Source organism: Fusarium redolens (genome assembly GCF_020744475.1).
Source record: "Fusarium redolens strain MPI-CAGE-AT-0023 chromosome Unknown BKA55scaffold_36, whole genome shotgun sequence".
Lineage (NCBI taxonomy): Eukaryota > Fungi > Ascomycota > Sordariomycetes > Hypocreales > Nectriaceae > Fusarium > Fusarium redolens.
In genome coordinates this window covers 103,952-120,716 of record NW_025763699.1, presented here as the reverse complement: position 1 = coordinate 120,716, position 16,765 = coordinate 103,952, and the positions used below count along the sequence as shown (strand labels likewise).

At 43.1% G+C, this 16,765-nt stretch overlaps 5 protein-coding genes across 5 annotated transcripts; 2 read left to right on the top strand and 3 right to left on the bottom strand.

The window, feature by feature from the left end:
* Nucleotides 1–3,071: 3,071 nt before the first annotated feature.
* BKA55DRAFT_530165 (uncharacterized protein) lies at nucleotides 3,072–3,989 on the top strand (the record flags this gene model as incomplete). The annotated part of the gene is made up of 1 exon (XM_046189128.1): nucleotides 3,072–3,989. A coding segment is annotated over one exon (918 nt), but the record flags the coding sequence as incomplete, so codon positions are not given.
* Nucleotides 3,990–4,545: 556 nt separating this feature from the next.
* Nucleotides 4,546–5,217, bottom strand: BKA55DRAFT_530288 (uncharacterized protein; the record flags this gene model as incomplete). The annotated part of the gene is made up of 1 exon (XM_046189136.1): nucleotides 4,546–5,217. One exon carries the CDS (start codon nucleotides 5,215–5,217, stop codon nucleotides 4,546–4,548), a length of 672 nt encoding a protein of 223 aa, XP_046041114.1.
* A 5,178-nt stretch (nucleotides 5,218–10,395) lies between these two features.
* On the bottom strand, nucleotides 10,396–11,845 carry BKA55DRAFT_657577 (uncharacterized protein). The gene is made up of 3 exons (XM_046197489.1): nucleotides 11,716–11,845; nucleotides 10,898–11,654; nucleotides 10,396–10,831 (listed from the first exon to the last, which is right to left on the bottom strand). The coding sequence occupies exons 1-3, from the start codon at nucleotides 11,803–11,805 to the stop codon at nucleotides 10,677–10,679; spliced, it is 1,002 nt and encodes a 333-aa protein (XP_046041113.1). The 5' UTR covers nucleotides 11,806–11,845; the 3' UTR covers nucleotides 10,396–10,676.
* A 167-nt stretch (nucleotides 11,846–12,012) lies between these two features.
* Nucleotides 12,013–14,203, bottom strand: BKA55DRAFT_628810 (amidase signature domain-containing protein). Its single transcript, XM_046196910.1, has 2 exons — nucleotides 14,102–14,203; nucleotides 12,013–14,034 (listed from the first exon to the last, which is right to left on the bottom strand). The coding sequence occupies exon 2, from the start codon at nucleotides 13,978–13,980 to the stop codon at nucleotides 12,211–12,213; it is 1,770 nt and encodes a 589-aa protein (XP_046041112.1). The 5' UTR covers nucleotides 13,981–14,034; nucleotides 14,102–14,203; the 3' UTR covers nucleotides 12,013–12,210.
* A 371-nt stretch (nucleotides 14,204–14,574) lies between these two features.
* BKA55DRAFT_547098 (major facilitator superfamily domain-containing protein) lies at nucleotides 14,575–16,420 on the top strand (the record flags this gene model as incomplete). Its single annotated transcript, XM_046190992.1, has 6 exons — nucleotides 14,575–14,756; nucleotides 14,809–15,016; nucleotides 15,071–15,087; nucleotides 15,141–15,243; nucleotides 15,289–16,193; nucleotides 16,246–16,420. 6 exons carry the CDS (start codon nucleotides 14,575–14,577, stop codon nucleotides 16,418–16,420), a joined length of 1,590 nt encoding a protein of 529 aa, XP_046041111.1.
* Between the last annotated feature and the right edge of the window lie 345 nt (nucleotides 16,421–16,765).

The window sequence follows — 16,765 nt, the reverse complement described above, 5'->3', positions numbered from 1 at the left end:
ATCCAAGTTAAGCCTAAAATAGCTATAATTTTAATAGCCTATATATAAGCCTTAAAATAAGCTATATTAAGTTTTTTAAAATTTAAAAAACATCTTATAAGATTAAAAGCATGCGTGAATGGGCGAGAAATTGCTAATTCCTAAAGCGCTAAATGCAATAAACGCTGGTTTGCAAGGAATATTCAGGCTATTGCGGGGTCTATATAGTAGACCCTATATATAATCTAGTATTACTTAAGGATATATTATCCTATAATGCCAGGCCTATTAGTAATATTACAGGCCCTTTAATATATTAAGTATAGGTTTTAATTTTTATATTTATATTAACTTCTTATAAAAGTGCTATATTAATACTAGGCCTTAATAACTAAGTATCTTATAACTTAATATTTTATAATATAATTAATCCTAGGGTTATTCTTTCTTATATTAATTAGCTAATATACTTATAATATATTATAAAATAAGCTATTAAACTTATTAATATAAGCCTAGGGTTTTTACTTATATATTAAATAGCTCCTCTTAAATTAATATAAGTACTTATAAGATAGTATATATAAAAGTTTTATATTAAGCTATATTAATTATATATCTTATTAGTATTATCCTTAATTAAATTAGGGTTATTAAAACTTATAAATTATTATTACTATACTATTATAAGTACTTTTAGGTTATTAGTATTTTTATAATATTTATTTATAAACAGGCAGGCTAATATAAAGTATTTTAATATTAGACCTTAAGATAGCCTAAGTAATAATATTACCTTATTTACTACTTAACCTTATATTAAAACCTTATAAAACTTTATTAATATTATTTAATAAGGAAATATTATATTAAAACCTAAGTTCTTTAATTAATATGAAGATACTTATAATTAGATTTTTAAGGTTTATTATAATTCTAATTCTAATTATATGTCTATAAAAAACCCTAGTATTATAGTTAATATAATATTAAGAACCTAGAATAGGTATATAGCAGGTTAAGGGTAATAAGGCCAAGCCTACCTACTCTCTTCGGGAGCGTGTTAAATAGCTTTAATAGTTCCTTCCTCCTCTGTCTACCGTGTTTGGTGAAACTGGATCTCATAACCCTAGCAGCTCTTTCCAGCAGTGGAAAGGCTTTCTTGCCGACTAGCCGATCCAGCCACTTTCGTTTAACAAGTTGTCAGAGGCTCTTGCCCATCCAGATCAGCCAGCTTTATCGTTATCTAGGCAATGGGACATCGATAGCATGTGGTTTGGGGCAAAAGGCCTTCAAGCAACCCGATCGCCCAACGACTTTCGGTTGTCCTTTCTTCCCTCTGCCGCATTGAATATATCCAACGACGAGGTAGTCTAGCCACACAGACTGGACTTGGCAAGGATGCGATATGTCAAACTCGGAACATTTAACGCACACAGTGCACGCTTCTCCGCGTCTCTCTTCTTCCCAAACGCTACGAAAGATATAACGTTATTAACCCGGAACGCTCTGTTGCTCAAGCTATAAAAAGATCTCTATAATTATATCATAATTCCGGCAGCCTTTGAGGCAATATCTGACCCTTGCTGGCAGGAGTTACTAAGAATATATAAAATTGCATATATAAAATCTTACTCTTTTTAGGAAAGATCTAGGAATAACCGCTAGAAACCAGAAGATATGAGTAGAGCCGTTCATCTTTAGTATATAATTCTGGCAGAGAATCTTTTATAGTTTTAGAATTTGATAGCTAAGAAAGCGAATTCTTTCTGACTGGCTATAAAAAGTAGCAAATTAGTATTATATTTTAAGGACCTTAAGCTACTGTTCTAGTCTTATGACCTAAAGAATATGTTCGGGAGAGCGATACTTAGCAAAAGCCTATATTACTTTCAGGCCTCTGTTCTCCAGGCCTTTAACCTTGCTTATCTGGAAATACGTTCTTGCTAGATTGATATCGGGACTTGTGATTATGTGGTAAGTCCTCTATCTTCTAGTCAACTGGTGCGAGAACCCTGCACTGTGTTTTGGAAGAGTCAGTGTCACCCTCATCTACATGAGCAACTGTCCAGATGTGCACCTACGTCCCTGATGAATGCTTAAAACTTCCAGCGGTTTCTGCTCTGTGACCTTGGCGATTACTAAGTCAAGGCGAAGCATATGCGAGCATTAAATCCGGGCCACCTGGATAAGCATAAGCCAGGAATTATTCGTGCTAAGGCATACAGTTATTATAAAGAACTCTTCTCTGTCATATTTGGTAGATATGAATTATTTAGCTCGGGATATATCCCGCTTCTTGCTTTAAACCAGAGTATGATTAGCGATCTTTTATCAGCCAACCAGGGTCGCCATCGGGCACCAACCTTCCATGTCTATCGTGATGCTTTATCGAAGGCGTGGGATACTAACAAGCGGCATCTTAGAGCTACTATGGATACAAGGAACTCAACAAACTATGGCATCTGTAAAGAGATGACTTTTCGGCTTGATGCAATTCTCATAATGTGGCATGACGGCTACTTCAAGCCAAGACAGAATCCTCATATGGCCCCAAGTCTCTCGAAGTGTCTGCTGCATCTGCTCATACCGACCATAAACCTTTTTAGGTCATACTTACCAAGGACATTAATGACTTTATGTTTACCCAGGCTGCAAGATTTATTGTTCCCTTAAATCACTTATTTCGCGAGGCTGCCATCTCCACCACTATCTCACCACTTTCTCTGATTCTTGCTTTCTATACAGCCCAGCTCTTCTGCCGGCTTCTTACCTATACGTTGACTAGCAAAGAGCAATTCTCGTATGATAATTGGATTTCGCTTTCGCGATGGACTGCCTATAGCCGAACGCACCGTACTAGAGAGCTGCGAGAGCGGCAAGGCCTAGGCTTGAGTGTGATTATTCAAGGCTTAGGAATGCTCTGGATTCTTCACTCATATATAAACTGGTACGACAGACATATCGCCTTAGAAACTCTAATTTAACCCTATATACCTCGGAATCCCTTTCAGCGTGGCCTTCTATCTCAGATGAATGTGCAGCGTCTTGCTGCATCCGCCATTAGTATGGAGCTATCTCTGAGATAGTTACTTCGGCAAGCAAAAACTGATTTTGATTGTGGTTGTCAGCGAAGTGGCGATGAGGTTGTTGAGAAAGTCATCCGCCTGATGACGGAAGAGATAGCCAGGGCTTATCACCAGCACATGATAGCAAAACTGCAATTGTATTGGGAGCGGCTCTGCACTCAGGTTGGCCGCCATGTACTGCCTTGCCTTCAGCGTCTGGAACAGGCCAAACAGGAATCAGCAGCACAAGTCGGCCGTATTATCACTGCACACACGATATTGGAGATCTATGATGAAGCTTGGGGCGCCTATATCCTGATTCACCCTCTATCCACCAGTGAATATTTGCCACCAAATGTCACTTGTTGGATGGCAACAAGAAAGTATATTCCACCCAATGATAGTTGGTCTGAATCTGTATTTCGGCGTCTCTTTGACTGCGAGAATATCGCATCTTGGACTGGTGTTTTCTTCCTTGATCTTTATCAGAAGTTTAAAGGACTCTGGGGATTAGTTAAGAGCCATATAAATCCATTTGAGGATTACTTTAGTCGCGCTATTGGAAGATACATCCTAGTCACGTTCAACAGCGATTCAAGTAAAGACCTTACTACAGATCGGAGACTTGGAACTAGGGCAAAGGAGAAAAACCGCATTTGCGAACAAGCCATGGAGTGCCTGATTGATCTTGTTGGGCCTAGGTGGAGTTACCGAGGAAAGATAGCGCTTGTATTGCCTTGGCGGTTTTCTGATTCGATCATCGGTGCTGAGCGGCATCAGGACTATCTATGCCTTCCCATTCTAGTGATATCTAGTTGCCTGCTAAGTATTCCTAGTCGGCCTACTATTATCCTACTGTCTCGCCATAATATTATGGCCCTTATCGAAGCCATTACGTCTTTTCCCCAAATCAACCAAGAAATCCTTCAGAGAGCCAAATAGATTCGCGAGATGCTCCATAATAAGGGCAAATAATATGCCATGTGTAGTCACCTTGAGGTAAAACAGAAAGAAATGGATGCTATAGCAAGACCTTACTCATTATTATGTAAATTTTTGGCACAAATGACTCCGCCTTAGAGTATTATATAGGACTTTGGCACGATTACTGTGGCATCGTAGTCTGTAAAGTGACTGATGATAAGAAACCTGAGAATCATAAGGATGTTGGAAGGCTATGAAGATGTGCCGTTGCTAGTCAATAACGCTGCGGTTAGATGACGTCATAATGGAAGCTTCTGGAATATTAAGAATTAAGAATGTATAGCTATTCTCTAGATATTAATAAAGTTGCCGGATCTTTTCTAGCAAAATATAATAATACTTAAGGGACTTAATAGATAACTAATAGAAGGCTTAAAGCCATAAACCACTTTAGAACTCCTATTAACTATTATTTAATATAAGATAATATTTAATAAGTCTCCTGTAATATTAACAACGCCATTAACATCCACTTACAACCCATCCAAACGCAATATCATCCTTCTAGATTATATTAGATAGGAAGACAGCTAAGGCAGCTTGCAACAACAAAGCTAGGGTGAATGACCATGCGGTTCTTGATAAAACCGCAACCTCCGAGTCTTTCGACCTTCATTCCATAGCATCTTTTATCACCGTTGTCCTTCCAGATACGATGGGCGCGCCTCTTGCCCGGATCAACACAGATAGTTTGCGCGCGACCGCATGAAGTAAAGTCCAAGCAACCTCCGGGGACGACATCGATCATAGTGCTGCCGATCTTCTGACGCTGACATTGACCGCAGTCCTCGACTCGGATATCAGACTTGGCCTCAAAGATAGTGAGGGAAGGGGGGATTTTGCCAGGGTCGTTGGGGTCCGGGATACCGGGAGAGGTGATGGCGGTGAAGGTGTACACCAGATCGAACAAGGCCGAGTAGTCGGGGCATGTGCCTTGCTCGCAAGCTACAGACATAATTGTAACGATATCATCACCACTGGCTGAGGTGACGGCGTCTTGAGAAGAGGTGTTGTTCCAGTTGGCAGGGTTCTTGAAGGCTTCCTTATCAATGTCCTCCCAATCAATGATGTCTTTCATAGAGAGACCCGTCCACTTCGTTGTCGAAGGACCTGGGGCTGTTGCCACGGGAGTTGCCTTGACATAGGCGACCATAGTAGCTAGGAGGAGGAAGTTGGTGGCAACCATCTTGACGATCTGATTGCTGGAGGCAGATAATGACTGAGAGTCAAGGTTTGAGATAATGTTATAACTAAAGGAGGATGCTTGACTTGTTGCGAAGCCGTTTCTGGGATGATGAGAATCAAACCGAAGCAAAGGGGGAAGCTCGAGGCTTTATACTTCTAGAGTACATCAAACGACATTCAACCACGTCCCAACTCATTTGCTTCTCAGCCTTTGATGAGAAATACCATGCCGTACGATGACCACCCGCTTGTGAGAAGAACCGCTCACCTACTTCGGTTCTCGTAAAATATGGATCTGTTATTGGATGATGAGTGGTTATGGTAACAGATCGTATAAATATCCCGTTTCGGTAGGGTCTGGAACCAGTGTAAAAGGAAGGGTGACAATGAAATATATATTGAGGTTACATAAGCGGTCGAAAAGCGCACCACTAATATCGTCATTCTTCTATATTTATCAATCTTTTCCGTGGACTGTCACCTTGAAAATGGAGTGAAATGGGGCCGGAGGAATTTCAGCTCCGCATCTGCTATTTGCTTGCCAGTACCGGCCGAGGTAAAAGTCAGCCTATTTCGCTTCTAAGTGCCCACCTGGCTACTGCCATGGCAGGAGCAGTAATTGTAGTTAAAGCATCCTGATCCTGCAGAAGGTTCGGACAAAGAACCACTGGTTAGTCCTGTATGGATACTTGGCATTCAGAAGCAACATCCGTGTGACCCACTCTCTTCAAGCGACAGTCCAAAAGTTCCTATCCAATTACATTCCCAACTGAGCCACAGGACACTCGTGCTCTTTCTTGACTTAAGGTTTATACTCAAGTTTAGGAAAAAGTGCTATGTATATACTGCGTATTGCAAGACATGTTGAATCAATATGCACCGCTTCAAGTGAACATCTACAGTGATCAGTAATGCAGAAGAATAAATGGAACTACCTTGTCCCCATAGCACCAGTATCCATTTTAAAGATATCGTCTTCAGTAACTTGCGCTTTGAACTCGTGTTAGAGTCGGTCCGTCCCGTGGACTGAGGCGCCTCTGGGCATTGTGGGTTTGCGAAAATGGCACCAGCCCTACCATACGTGTTTCTGCTAAAGCTACCTGACATATCATGACGAAAAGTGATTGTTACTGTATTAAACCCAAGCCAAGCAATGCACTGAGTGCTTTGCATATATGCTAAACCCTTTACAAATATGCATTCCATAAAGTTACCGAGACGCCGAAGGAGCGCAGATTCTTCATGGTGGATATATGTGTGTTTATGGTCTCATTAGTCATGTCAAGTTTATGTATCGATTCAGTGAATATCATGGAGACTTTGATCAGAATGTATGTAGAAGTCCTCCACCCACAGTCTTTGTTGCTCCACTGGAGGGAGAGATGTTTGTCCAGTATCGACCGTGACCCAGCGGGGTTGAGGAAAGGGTAAAGATTTACAGTCTAAAGATATAACTATAAAAAGGTATTCCGACCTACTCTTATTATTAATTTAAATGCAATAAGAGATCCCTTATCATGTCTTATTAGTTAAACGTATTAATTAGGATAAGAGGTCTAAACCAAGAATTAAAGTAAGAAACTCTATAAATTATAGCTCTCACGGTCTTCCTAATCCTGCTAATGTTGCTGCTTAGAAAATAATATAATTATAATTATTTAATATGCAGCTATTATTCTAGTTAGTCCTTATCTTAATAGGAGTATTAATAAGATACTTAGTATTCTTAAAGATATAGTTTTTAAATAAAGTATAACCTAGATATAATACTTATAATTAAAACCTATTAACGTGTTTTATAAGCGAGTGACCCATATAAGCGAGTGACCCAAAAATCTCAACCTTCTCAATTAAATCGGCAATAAAAATACCACAAATTATCAGATCAATTAAAACTAATCGCTATATTCTTCTAAATTAACCTCAATTTCCTCCTGACAGGTCCTTGTATTATGCCCGGCCCTGCCGCATTTGCTACAATGTAAAACCCTCGGTCCCTTAGACCTTCCGCGACCACCACTTCTCGACGATTCGGCTGCTACCTGCGTATCAACATCCATCTGATCAATTGCTTGTGATGCCTCTTCTATAGTCAAAGGCCCTCCTTTCTGTAGTCTAGTCCTTTTCCCCCTCCGGCGTCGCTTTACTATCCGATTCTCTTGTTCAACTTGTTGAAGCCTATCCTCTAGTAGGACTATCTTATGGATAAGGACGCTTGTTGCCTTCTCAAAATGCTTAACAGCCTCAATAATTGACTCTGGGGAGCTGCTCTTATGGTTTCTAACCCTTCCCTGTAGATATTTAGAATGCGATTGGGCCTCTAGTAGTGTCTTTGGGGTCCTTGCAGTCCAAGGGGTTGAAGGTATCGTGACCTCTGCGGGAGGTGTCGGGGTCCGTAATTGCACATCAAGCTTTGAGATGACATTTTCTGGGTCAAAGGGAGCAAGCCCAGCTCCTCTAAAACCTCCTTTGATATTACTTTCTGTAATAGTAGCTCGGTGGGCGGCATGAAAGGCAGGAAAGAACTCGATCTTGGTGATGTGGTTTATAGAGCATCCCATTAGACGCTCTATTTCTCGCCCATAGGCCTTTTTCAGCGGCCCAAAGCACCCTACATCAAGAGGCTGGAGTAGATGAGAGGCATGAGCAGGCATACAGAGGGTAATAATCTTATTCTCCTCACAATATCTCTCGAATTCGATAGAGTGGTGGCTTTCATGACCATCGAGGATTAAGAGACGATAAGAACCAACTGATCGGTCCTTTGTTGATCGATCAAAGTGCTGTAGCCAGTCAAGACCTAGCTGGTTATTGGTCCATCCATTTTCGCTCAATGCAATGACCCAATCGGCGGGGAGGTTGCATTCTCGGTACCAATTGGCAAGATGATATTGGCCTGAACCAATGATGAATGGTGCGATCGATTGACCTTCTGCATTGACCGCTTGAATCACAGTAATCCATTCACGATTTCCAGGCTGTATCTTCTTTGGTATCCCTCGCCTTTCTGAGCTTGTGACGACCATTCCGGGCTCAATCATACCCATCATAAAGCCGGTCTCATCAAAGTTCCAGATATCAGCTAATTGGATACCGTATTTCGCGATCGTATTCTCTACGAGGCGAAACCAGCCCTGAATAATAGTCGGATCTTCGCATTTAGCTCTCTTATAGTCATATCTCCGAAATCGACATGCCTTTAGCTCTGGTTGTCGTTGGATAAAGTTATGAACCCAGAGCTTGCCGACTGGTAATGCCTCGCGATCGGCAAGTAGAGAATTGGCCATTTTTTCCACAAAATCGCGCCGAGGGGGGAAACCTCGGGAATCTAGGTCAAGGATAAATTGAACTATCGTCTGTTCCTCTAGATCAGATAGGTTCCGTGATTTTGTGGTTATATCACGCTTTGAATGAATGCCATTCCGGCGGCGACCTAAGGTGCGGTGATTGACCTGATATACAGTCGCCGCCTTTCGGATACTTAATTTCGGGTCATTTTGAAGGGCCTGAAGGGCAAGAAGTATCCTAGCTTCATATGAAGGCTGTGGCATATCGGGTTGTTGAAAGATATTGAATTGAATGATGATAATGTAAGTTGAGGGATTTTTGGGTCACTCGCTTATATGGGTCACTCGCTTATAAAACACGTTATAAGTTTATATTTATTAGTAAGTACTTCCTAATATTATAAATATACTAATATACTTAATCTCTTTCTTTGTAATATTCTTAGATTATAATCCTAATAGTATATTATTTATTTATTAGTAACCCTAGCTATACTCTCTCCCTTTATTAAACTCTAGATCAGGCTTTAATTAATTTAGCCATGCCACCAGGCATACTCGCTTATTTACAAATAATAAATGGACAGATAGTTAGTTCCTCAGAGCTGCATTTACTTACACCAAGAGCAGATATATACCTTGTGTCCCTTGTTTTTAAGTTCTGCGGTAGCTCATTTCTGCGTACCGGCCCCGAGATCAAGTGTTCATAGCACTTGTTCTCATACATGTTCTGAGTTCGTCTATACAACTGCAACATGATCTGGAAACCATACGAAGTGTTATGAAATATAAGAATATTATTTAACGTCTGTAATGTATTCGCCCACCGATTTGGCGCAAGAGTCAGAGCTCAACAACGTCTCTTTGTTCGAGGCATCTGTTTAAATGTTCTAGATATGTGCCCAAAAGCTCAAGATAAAAAAGTCGAACAGTCACTTGTAAGTCAATTGACTGGAAAGTATATAAAGGCGTCGAGATGTAAGACTACCCACCACATCAACAATCACGGCTATCAGCACCAACCAGCACAGAACTTCAGTTAAGTATCTCCACCTTCATACCATCCACCGGTCATGAATAACATGACACGTGAGGTCTTTCCCATTTGTTTCTTCTTGATCTGGGTATTTGTCATTCTCTATTGTCTTTCCTTCTGCGTCACCATCCTCAAGTACTTCCGAGTTCTCCTGGATTTCTTCTACACCGTCGTGTTTTACTGTATTATTCCAGTGGGCTGCATCGTATTTCTATTCTACCTGTTTCATTCAGCTGCATAGGTATTTCGGTCACTAGCAGCTTATTAATACAGAGATCGAAGATCCTCAATCTTCAGTATGAACCTTTGGTTGGGCTTTATTACTGGGCTCTGCTTCATGTATGCCTTTGCGTCTCCTAATCTTCTTTTCGGGCACTTCATAAACTTGTTCTTTAAGGTGTCTTGCCTGTTGTTTCTTTGCAACTGCCTTTGTCTGATTAAGGAGGCTCTGCAGCGATTCGTAGGTCAGAGGACTTGAACAAAGATACCGGATGACAGCTCACTGACGAAGAACCTTTCTGTGATAAGATCATAAGGTTGAGGGGTTAAAAGAATCTTCAGCCCTAACAAACTTTTATCGGGATGATAGCCGCCTTAACGCTCACCTCACGATGCTGAGGGAGTAAATACGACGTAACACATAAGCAAGTCTTGAGTGCCACTTTTTATTACTTTCTAACGGTAAGTCAAGTTGACAATATATCAGTGTATTAGTATGGGAGATTAAATTAAAGGATGTTGTGATGGGTAGGTAGAGTTTAGTAAGGAATGGAAAGCTTTACGTTATAGCACCGGGCGTGGAGTATCTAGTATCTTGAGCTTGTTGAGTGGGCTCCAGCTAAAAACACCACATTGTCCCTCGCTTGTAAAACAATTCTTAGTGAACTACGTAAGTGACTGTCTGTATAGATGACAGAGAAATATATGAGATCAGGGACACTAGTCCGCCAATTGCATTATTTCCTTAGGGAGAGTAAACAACCACTGGAGATCCACTGAATACAACTAAACTGACTCATGCTTTTGGCTTGATATATGTAAGTATAACTTCAAGTCTTACCAACTCTGAACAACGGCGGCCAGAAATCATTGCCAAAAAATAACAAATTACCTTATGTTTGCCCTCTTCGACAACCACTACCCAAGGGGCTCTTTGGCAGTCGCATTTTGTGAGACTTGTTCCTCAGTCCACTCCCAGAACCGTTTCGCATGGCCAGTTCCCCCTTCAGCCTCTGTCTTTGATCCTTTTACCATAGCTGGAAGTGCATGCCATAACCTTCCCCACGGTGAAACTACGAGGCCGTTAGGTTAGTGAATTCACAAGAAAGCTTCTCTTGGGACGGTAAAAGGACACTTACTGAATCTGCCCGAGTTCTCGAGAGTCACTTCAGGAGAGAAACCGGCAAAAATATTAACGTACCCGCCGTAGCGCGGAGGATAGAAAACAGTTTTTCGAAGAATCCAAGTCAGAATTTTACCCTGGGTGCGCCAAAGCTCCGAGTCAAGATTGCCGGGGTTGAGCGGCACAGAGATGATACCATCGTTTTTATAGCGTGCAGCATATTCTGTGGCATGGTAGTAGTTTCCAAGCTTACTAATCGCATATTGCTGAAATAAGCTCTGCTTGTTGGTGGTTTTGACTCGTTCTATGTACTTCTTCGTGGAAGTCCAGAAGGCAGCAGTTGACGATGCCCAAACCACGCGAACAGTCCCTGGTGAAGATGTCTTTGCAGTATCGACCAATACCGGTGTCAATCTCTCGGTCAGAGCAAAGCTACCGAGACAGTTGACTCCTAATTGGAGTTCGTATCCTTGTTTGGTCTTGGAGCAGTACTCAGGGAAGCCAACGCCTGCATTGTTAAAAAGAACGTGAAGCTTATCTTCCCTGTTGACGAACTCTGCAGCCGCTGCTTTAACACTATCGAGGTCGGCGAGATCGAGTTGAATGCATATCAATTCGCCTCGTGACTCTGGGAAGGCAGCTTTGATCTCGTCACGAGCCCTTTCATTTTTTGTTGCTGTACGTGCGAACAAGTAGACCTTTGCATTCTTGCTGTAGACCATCTTGGCAATTTCTTTCCCAACGCCAGTGTTTGACCCTGTGATAGCAATTACCTAGAATTTGGAAAGCAAATGTCAGCAAGACTTCTGGTGGTGATGACGGATGGCGACGTACTTTGCCCTTAAGATCGGGTAAATCATTTTCTGTAAATCTTGGGCTGCCAGCAAATAAGCTCTGGCGTATAATATTAAGTGCGGCTGCCATATTGTCGTTTTTGTTAATTCAAATTGTGTCACAGACAAACTAATCTGGCGATTTATCAAGTTGTATCAGGCTATTTATCAAGGTTCCTGTAATGGCAACGCTTGTTCAGTCGATGATTCACCCTCTCAAGCACATAATGATCGACAGAAGCACTCGGAAGCTAATCTTCAATTGTCGAAGCTCAACTAAAAGCGCCAGAGATGATTCGTCATCCGCGGTATGGTACACCACTAGCTCTAACTTTAACCGTAGCCTTGGCCCGAGGTATGACGTCTCATCCTAATCGTCACTTGTCTTGCTTCTATGCTCGTCTGTGTACGCCAAATGGTCTCAGTGTATACAGAGATAAGATAAACAGGGTTCGTTCTGGTACATGAATGCAATTAATCAGGGTTACACATATAACTACTGCAGCTTCAATACATCCTTCAACACCGTCAGCGCCCCAAACAACTCGTTGTCATGGTACTTCCTCGCAACGATCTGAAGATTAATCGGAGCGCCAGTAAAGTCCGACTTTTCCCACATCTTCTTCACCTGTCCACAAGCCTCACTCAACGGCTCATATCCACCAGAATACTTCTCACTCCCCTCCACCTTGACAGGTGTAGGGATCACAACACCAGGATAATCCACAAGGTTATACAGCGACGTATAGTTCCAGAAGAATGCTGTATCGTGAGCTGATGCGGGTCCGATGAATGCAGGTCCAATGAGTATATCCACGTCTTGATCTTCCCAGCTCTTTGCAAATGCCCAGCGAAATTCATCTCTCTCCCGACGCATGAGACTCAAGTCAACAGCTGTCTTCATACCAAGTGGCTCTGCATCCTTCCAGATCCACTCACTCAGAGGATGGATCGGCTCTCCCGTAGCTTGAATGGCGTCTCTTGTTGGCTTTCCACCATCGGGCCAATACATACGTCGAATCTTGGACCAAGCACCTGCCGAGTCAAATACCTTGAACTCCTTGAGCTCAATAAGTTCACTGTATCTTGAATCACGGAGCTGCTCTCGTGCCCACGCCAGAGCCTTCACAACTGGAGGTTGAGGGATGATAAATCCATCGTTGTTGACAAAGCCGATCTTCAAACGACCATTGATAGGAGTCTTGAGGCCTTTCCAAGGGATAGGGACCAATCTCGGGTCCTTTAAATGGGGTTTGGATGACAAAACGCACTGCATCAACAAGTCCATGTCTCTCAAGCTTCGGCACATAGGGCCAGCTGAGGCCAGAACGGTCAACTCAGCTGGGAACGGCATTGCATCGAAACCTCTCATGGGCATTGTGTATGAAGTTGGCTTGAATCCATAAATGCCGCAAAAGGCTGCGGGACCACGGATACTACCGCCGATATCAGTACCAATGCCGAGAACAGAACCTTTCATTGCAATGAGGGCTGCTTCACCGCCGGTCGATCCACCTGCCGAGAGGTTGATGTTGAAAGGGTTGAGAGTGCGACCCCAAAGGGAATCAGTTTCTAGGTGCATGATGGTTTGGGGCTGATTGGTCTTGCAATAAAAGACAGCGCCGAGACTTCTCAGAATTGCAACCATGTCACTGTCTTTTGTATCCTCTCTCAAGCTTGCGAGACAACCCTGGGAAGACAGGGTCCCAGCTATAGCCATGTGTTCTTTGATGCTGATTGGCAGTCCATGCAAAGGACCAATGGGTTTCCCGTGCTTAGCCATGTATTCGTCTAGTCCTCTTGCCTGGGCAATGGCTTCATCCATAAGCCACTGCGTTAGGCAACAGGTGAGTTGATGTGCGATGATAGAACGTTTGGCAAAAGCAGTGGCGACTGCAACAGCTGAAAGTTGGCGGCTAGCAAGTGCCTGCAGTAGACTAACTGCATCGTAGTCTTCTGTGATGCGAACTTCGTCTTCAGTGAGGATGCCGCAAGAAGCAGGGATTTTGGAAACATCTAGAGGAGGATTGGCAATCAATTCGGCAGGCAGATAGTACTCCAAAGGTATTTTGGTCTTGATGGTGTCGATAAGAGCAGCCCGCTTGGCTTCAAAGGCAGGTGTTCCGCGAGGGACTGGCTTTGGCTGAACAGTGAATGAAGAGACAAGCTCTGTATCATCTGCAAATCTCACTTGCACAAGAGACGCATCTTTGATAGTGACTTGTGGCTGGGGAAGTGGAAGTGGAGATGTTGAAACAAGACTCATAGTTGATATGATAAAAGTGACAGATAAACACTGAGGTATTCGAATATGATCAGCCTGAAAAGTAAAGACACAGACACATCAGATGAGTCGAAAGATAACTTCAAGTATTAATACTACTTACTATCAAACCGGGGTCATTATCTGATTCCTCTCGCCCGCCCTTGACCTTCACTCTGAGCTTCGGAATTGCATTCCTTGTCTCTTAGGGTAGGTCGACGCGATGATCTGTCGCAAATACATATCATTGGGCAGAGTCGAGGGTCTAATTTAGTTCAAGCCCGCGTCCCACATGGATGATAAGACTGACCATTCATGTGTATTTGCGCCATCATGTTGCATGGATGTATCACTAGCTTATCCGCCCCCTCCTGATTAGCATTAGCGGGGAAGCGAGTCTCGGAAACGAGATAACTACCTAGCTATCGGTATTCACAGCTTCATCATATCAGCCATATCATCTTTTGCTTGGTAGACAGTCAAGTGATGGGTATATATTGGCAGGCCTCAACGAATCTTTGTCGATCTGGTCCGCCTGCATCCATCAGACTTTCCCAGTCCGCTTCTTTCTTTTTCTGCCTCCCCACCAGCCCAACAATGACCGAATCCATCAGTATCCCTGGTACTGTCCACCTTGTGGATCTGGACCATGACATGCATGCTCGTCATGCCAGTTCATCTGCCGACATTGTCCTCAACCCGACTCCATCCAAAGACCCCAATGACCCCTTAAACTGGACTCCCCGTCGCAAATTACTCTCACTGATATGTCAGAACCTGTACGTCATTAAGTGCATTTCATCATGTTATACGACCATTAACGATATGTAGATACACATGGTTCGCAGGCTTCGCGGTATCTACCGTCTATTCAGTCCTCGTACCCCTCTCTGCTCAATCTGGCGTTTCCATCGCAACTCTCAATGAAGGAACAGGCTACATGTTTCTTTTTCTTGGCTGGAGTCTTCTTTTCTGGCAGCCTTTCTCTTTGCGCTATGGCAAACGCTTGACGTATCTCATCTCTATCCTTGGTGCAATAGTAAGTAACCTGCCGCGTAAGCCTCGTATACATTTCTGACACATCATTGTTTAGGGCACCAGTATTTGGAGGTCAGTCTCTCATCTTGAACCTGATGTCTATCCTTTTTCTAACGGCCTTTCAGTGCATATGTCAGAAGTAATGGCGAGTGGCTGGCAAAGTGCATCATTCAGGGCTTCTTCATTTCTCCCATTGAAGCCCTTCCTGAGATCTCAGTGACCGATATTGTAAGTGCCCAAGCTATTAACCAATGCCTCTGCTTACGCGCTTAGTACTTCACCCACGAGCGCGGTACATACATGGGAATTTATTCGTTTGCCCTCGCTGGCAGCAATTATTTTGCCCCAGTTGTTTGCGGCTTCATTGCCGATCACCAAGGCTGGCAGTGGGTCTTTTACTGGCCAGCTATCTTCTTGGCGGCTGTATTTGTCTTCCTCTTCCTCTTTATGGAGGAGACGAATTATATCCGGGAACCCGTTTCTGAGGTCATTCCTGAGGTTTCTTTCTCCAAGAGTGAGAACAGAAACGAAAAGAGTGACTCTGTAGTTGCAGACACGCCCGCTGCGGAGAATGGCGAGGTTTACAATACCCCCAAAACCTTCATCCAGAAGATGTCACTTTGGCAGCCATCACCGGGACATGGCATGCTCACACGATCATGGCGATCATTGAAGTATTTGACCTGGCCTGTTATCTTCTATGCCGGTTTCTCTTACGGTTCATACCTCATCTGGTTCAATGTCCTCAACGCCACAGCCTCACTGATTCTTTCAGGAGAGCCCTACAACTTTAGTTCATCCATGGTAGGCTTGAGCTATCTTGCGTGTTGCGTTGGTGTCGTCATTGGAGCCGTCGTTTCTGGCAGACTCAGTGATATTCTGACCATCAAGCTTGCCCGTCGCAATGGTGGCATTATGGAAGCTGAAAGCCGCCTTTGGCCCTTCTCCATCTGTGTCGTCATGGTACCTTCTGCACTGATCCTCTGGGGCGTTGGAGCTCAACATGGAATCCATTGGTTTGGACTTGTGTTTGCAATGGGATGTCTTGCCTTCACTAGCGCCGTGGGTGTCACTCTCAGCGTCAACTATCTCATCGATAGTTATCATGGCATCAGTGGCGATGCGATTGTTACTGTCATTCTGATTCGCAACACCATGTCATTTGCAATTAGCTATGGGTAAGCCTTCTTTAAACGGGATCCTGTCAATAGTTGCTAACAACTTGAGTAGCATTACCCCTTGGATAACTCATCTCGGCTACCAAAACTGCTTCATTTCAGCTGCCTTTGTCGGAATGGCAGCCTCCTCTGTGTTTTTCATTATGATGGTTTATGGCAAGATGTTCAGAACTCGTAGTGCTGAGAAATATTATCAGCTGGCTGAGGATGGTCAAGCAAGCCACTGATTGTTGGATGGCGATGGTATTTGCTTAATGGAGTGTAATGGAGGATGAGAATTGCCGTAAGCCTGCAAATATTGGCATTTAAGAGTATCTAGAAGAACACAAGATGTAACTCTCAATTGATGTAGGACTAAAGATATGATCTAGCTCCTCAGACGCGTATTTTAACAACTCCTTATTTCCGCTATTTTCTTTCCAGTTGCTTCCACCCAACGTTGATAAGTCTTATTGTTGTCTTGATAACATCATCCAGTCCAGCAAGATATGCAACGAGGAACTGATTGGACGAATGGGATCTTGATATCGGCTATCGTTGTGCCAAGGGTTTGGCAGGATAACCACCCATGT

Coding starts and splice junctions, on each gene's coding strand:
- BKA55DRAFT_657577 (XM_046197489.1), bottom strand. CDS start 11,805: ATGGCAGCCGCACTTAATATTATACGCCAGAGCTTATTTGCTGGCAGC. Junction 11,655..11,715: donor TACCCGATCTTAAGGGCAAA/GTACGTCGCCAT, acceptor TCCAAATTCTAG/GTAATTGCTATCACAGGGTC. Junction 10,832..10,897: donor CGAGAACTCGGGCAGATTCA/GTAAGTGTCCTT, acceptor ACGGCCTCGTAG/TTTCACCGTGGGGAAGGTTA.
- BKA55DRAFT_628810 (XM_046196910.1), bottom strand. CDS start 13,980: ATGAGTCTTGTTTCAACATCTCCACTTCCACTTCCCCAGCCACAAGTC.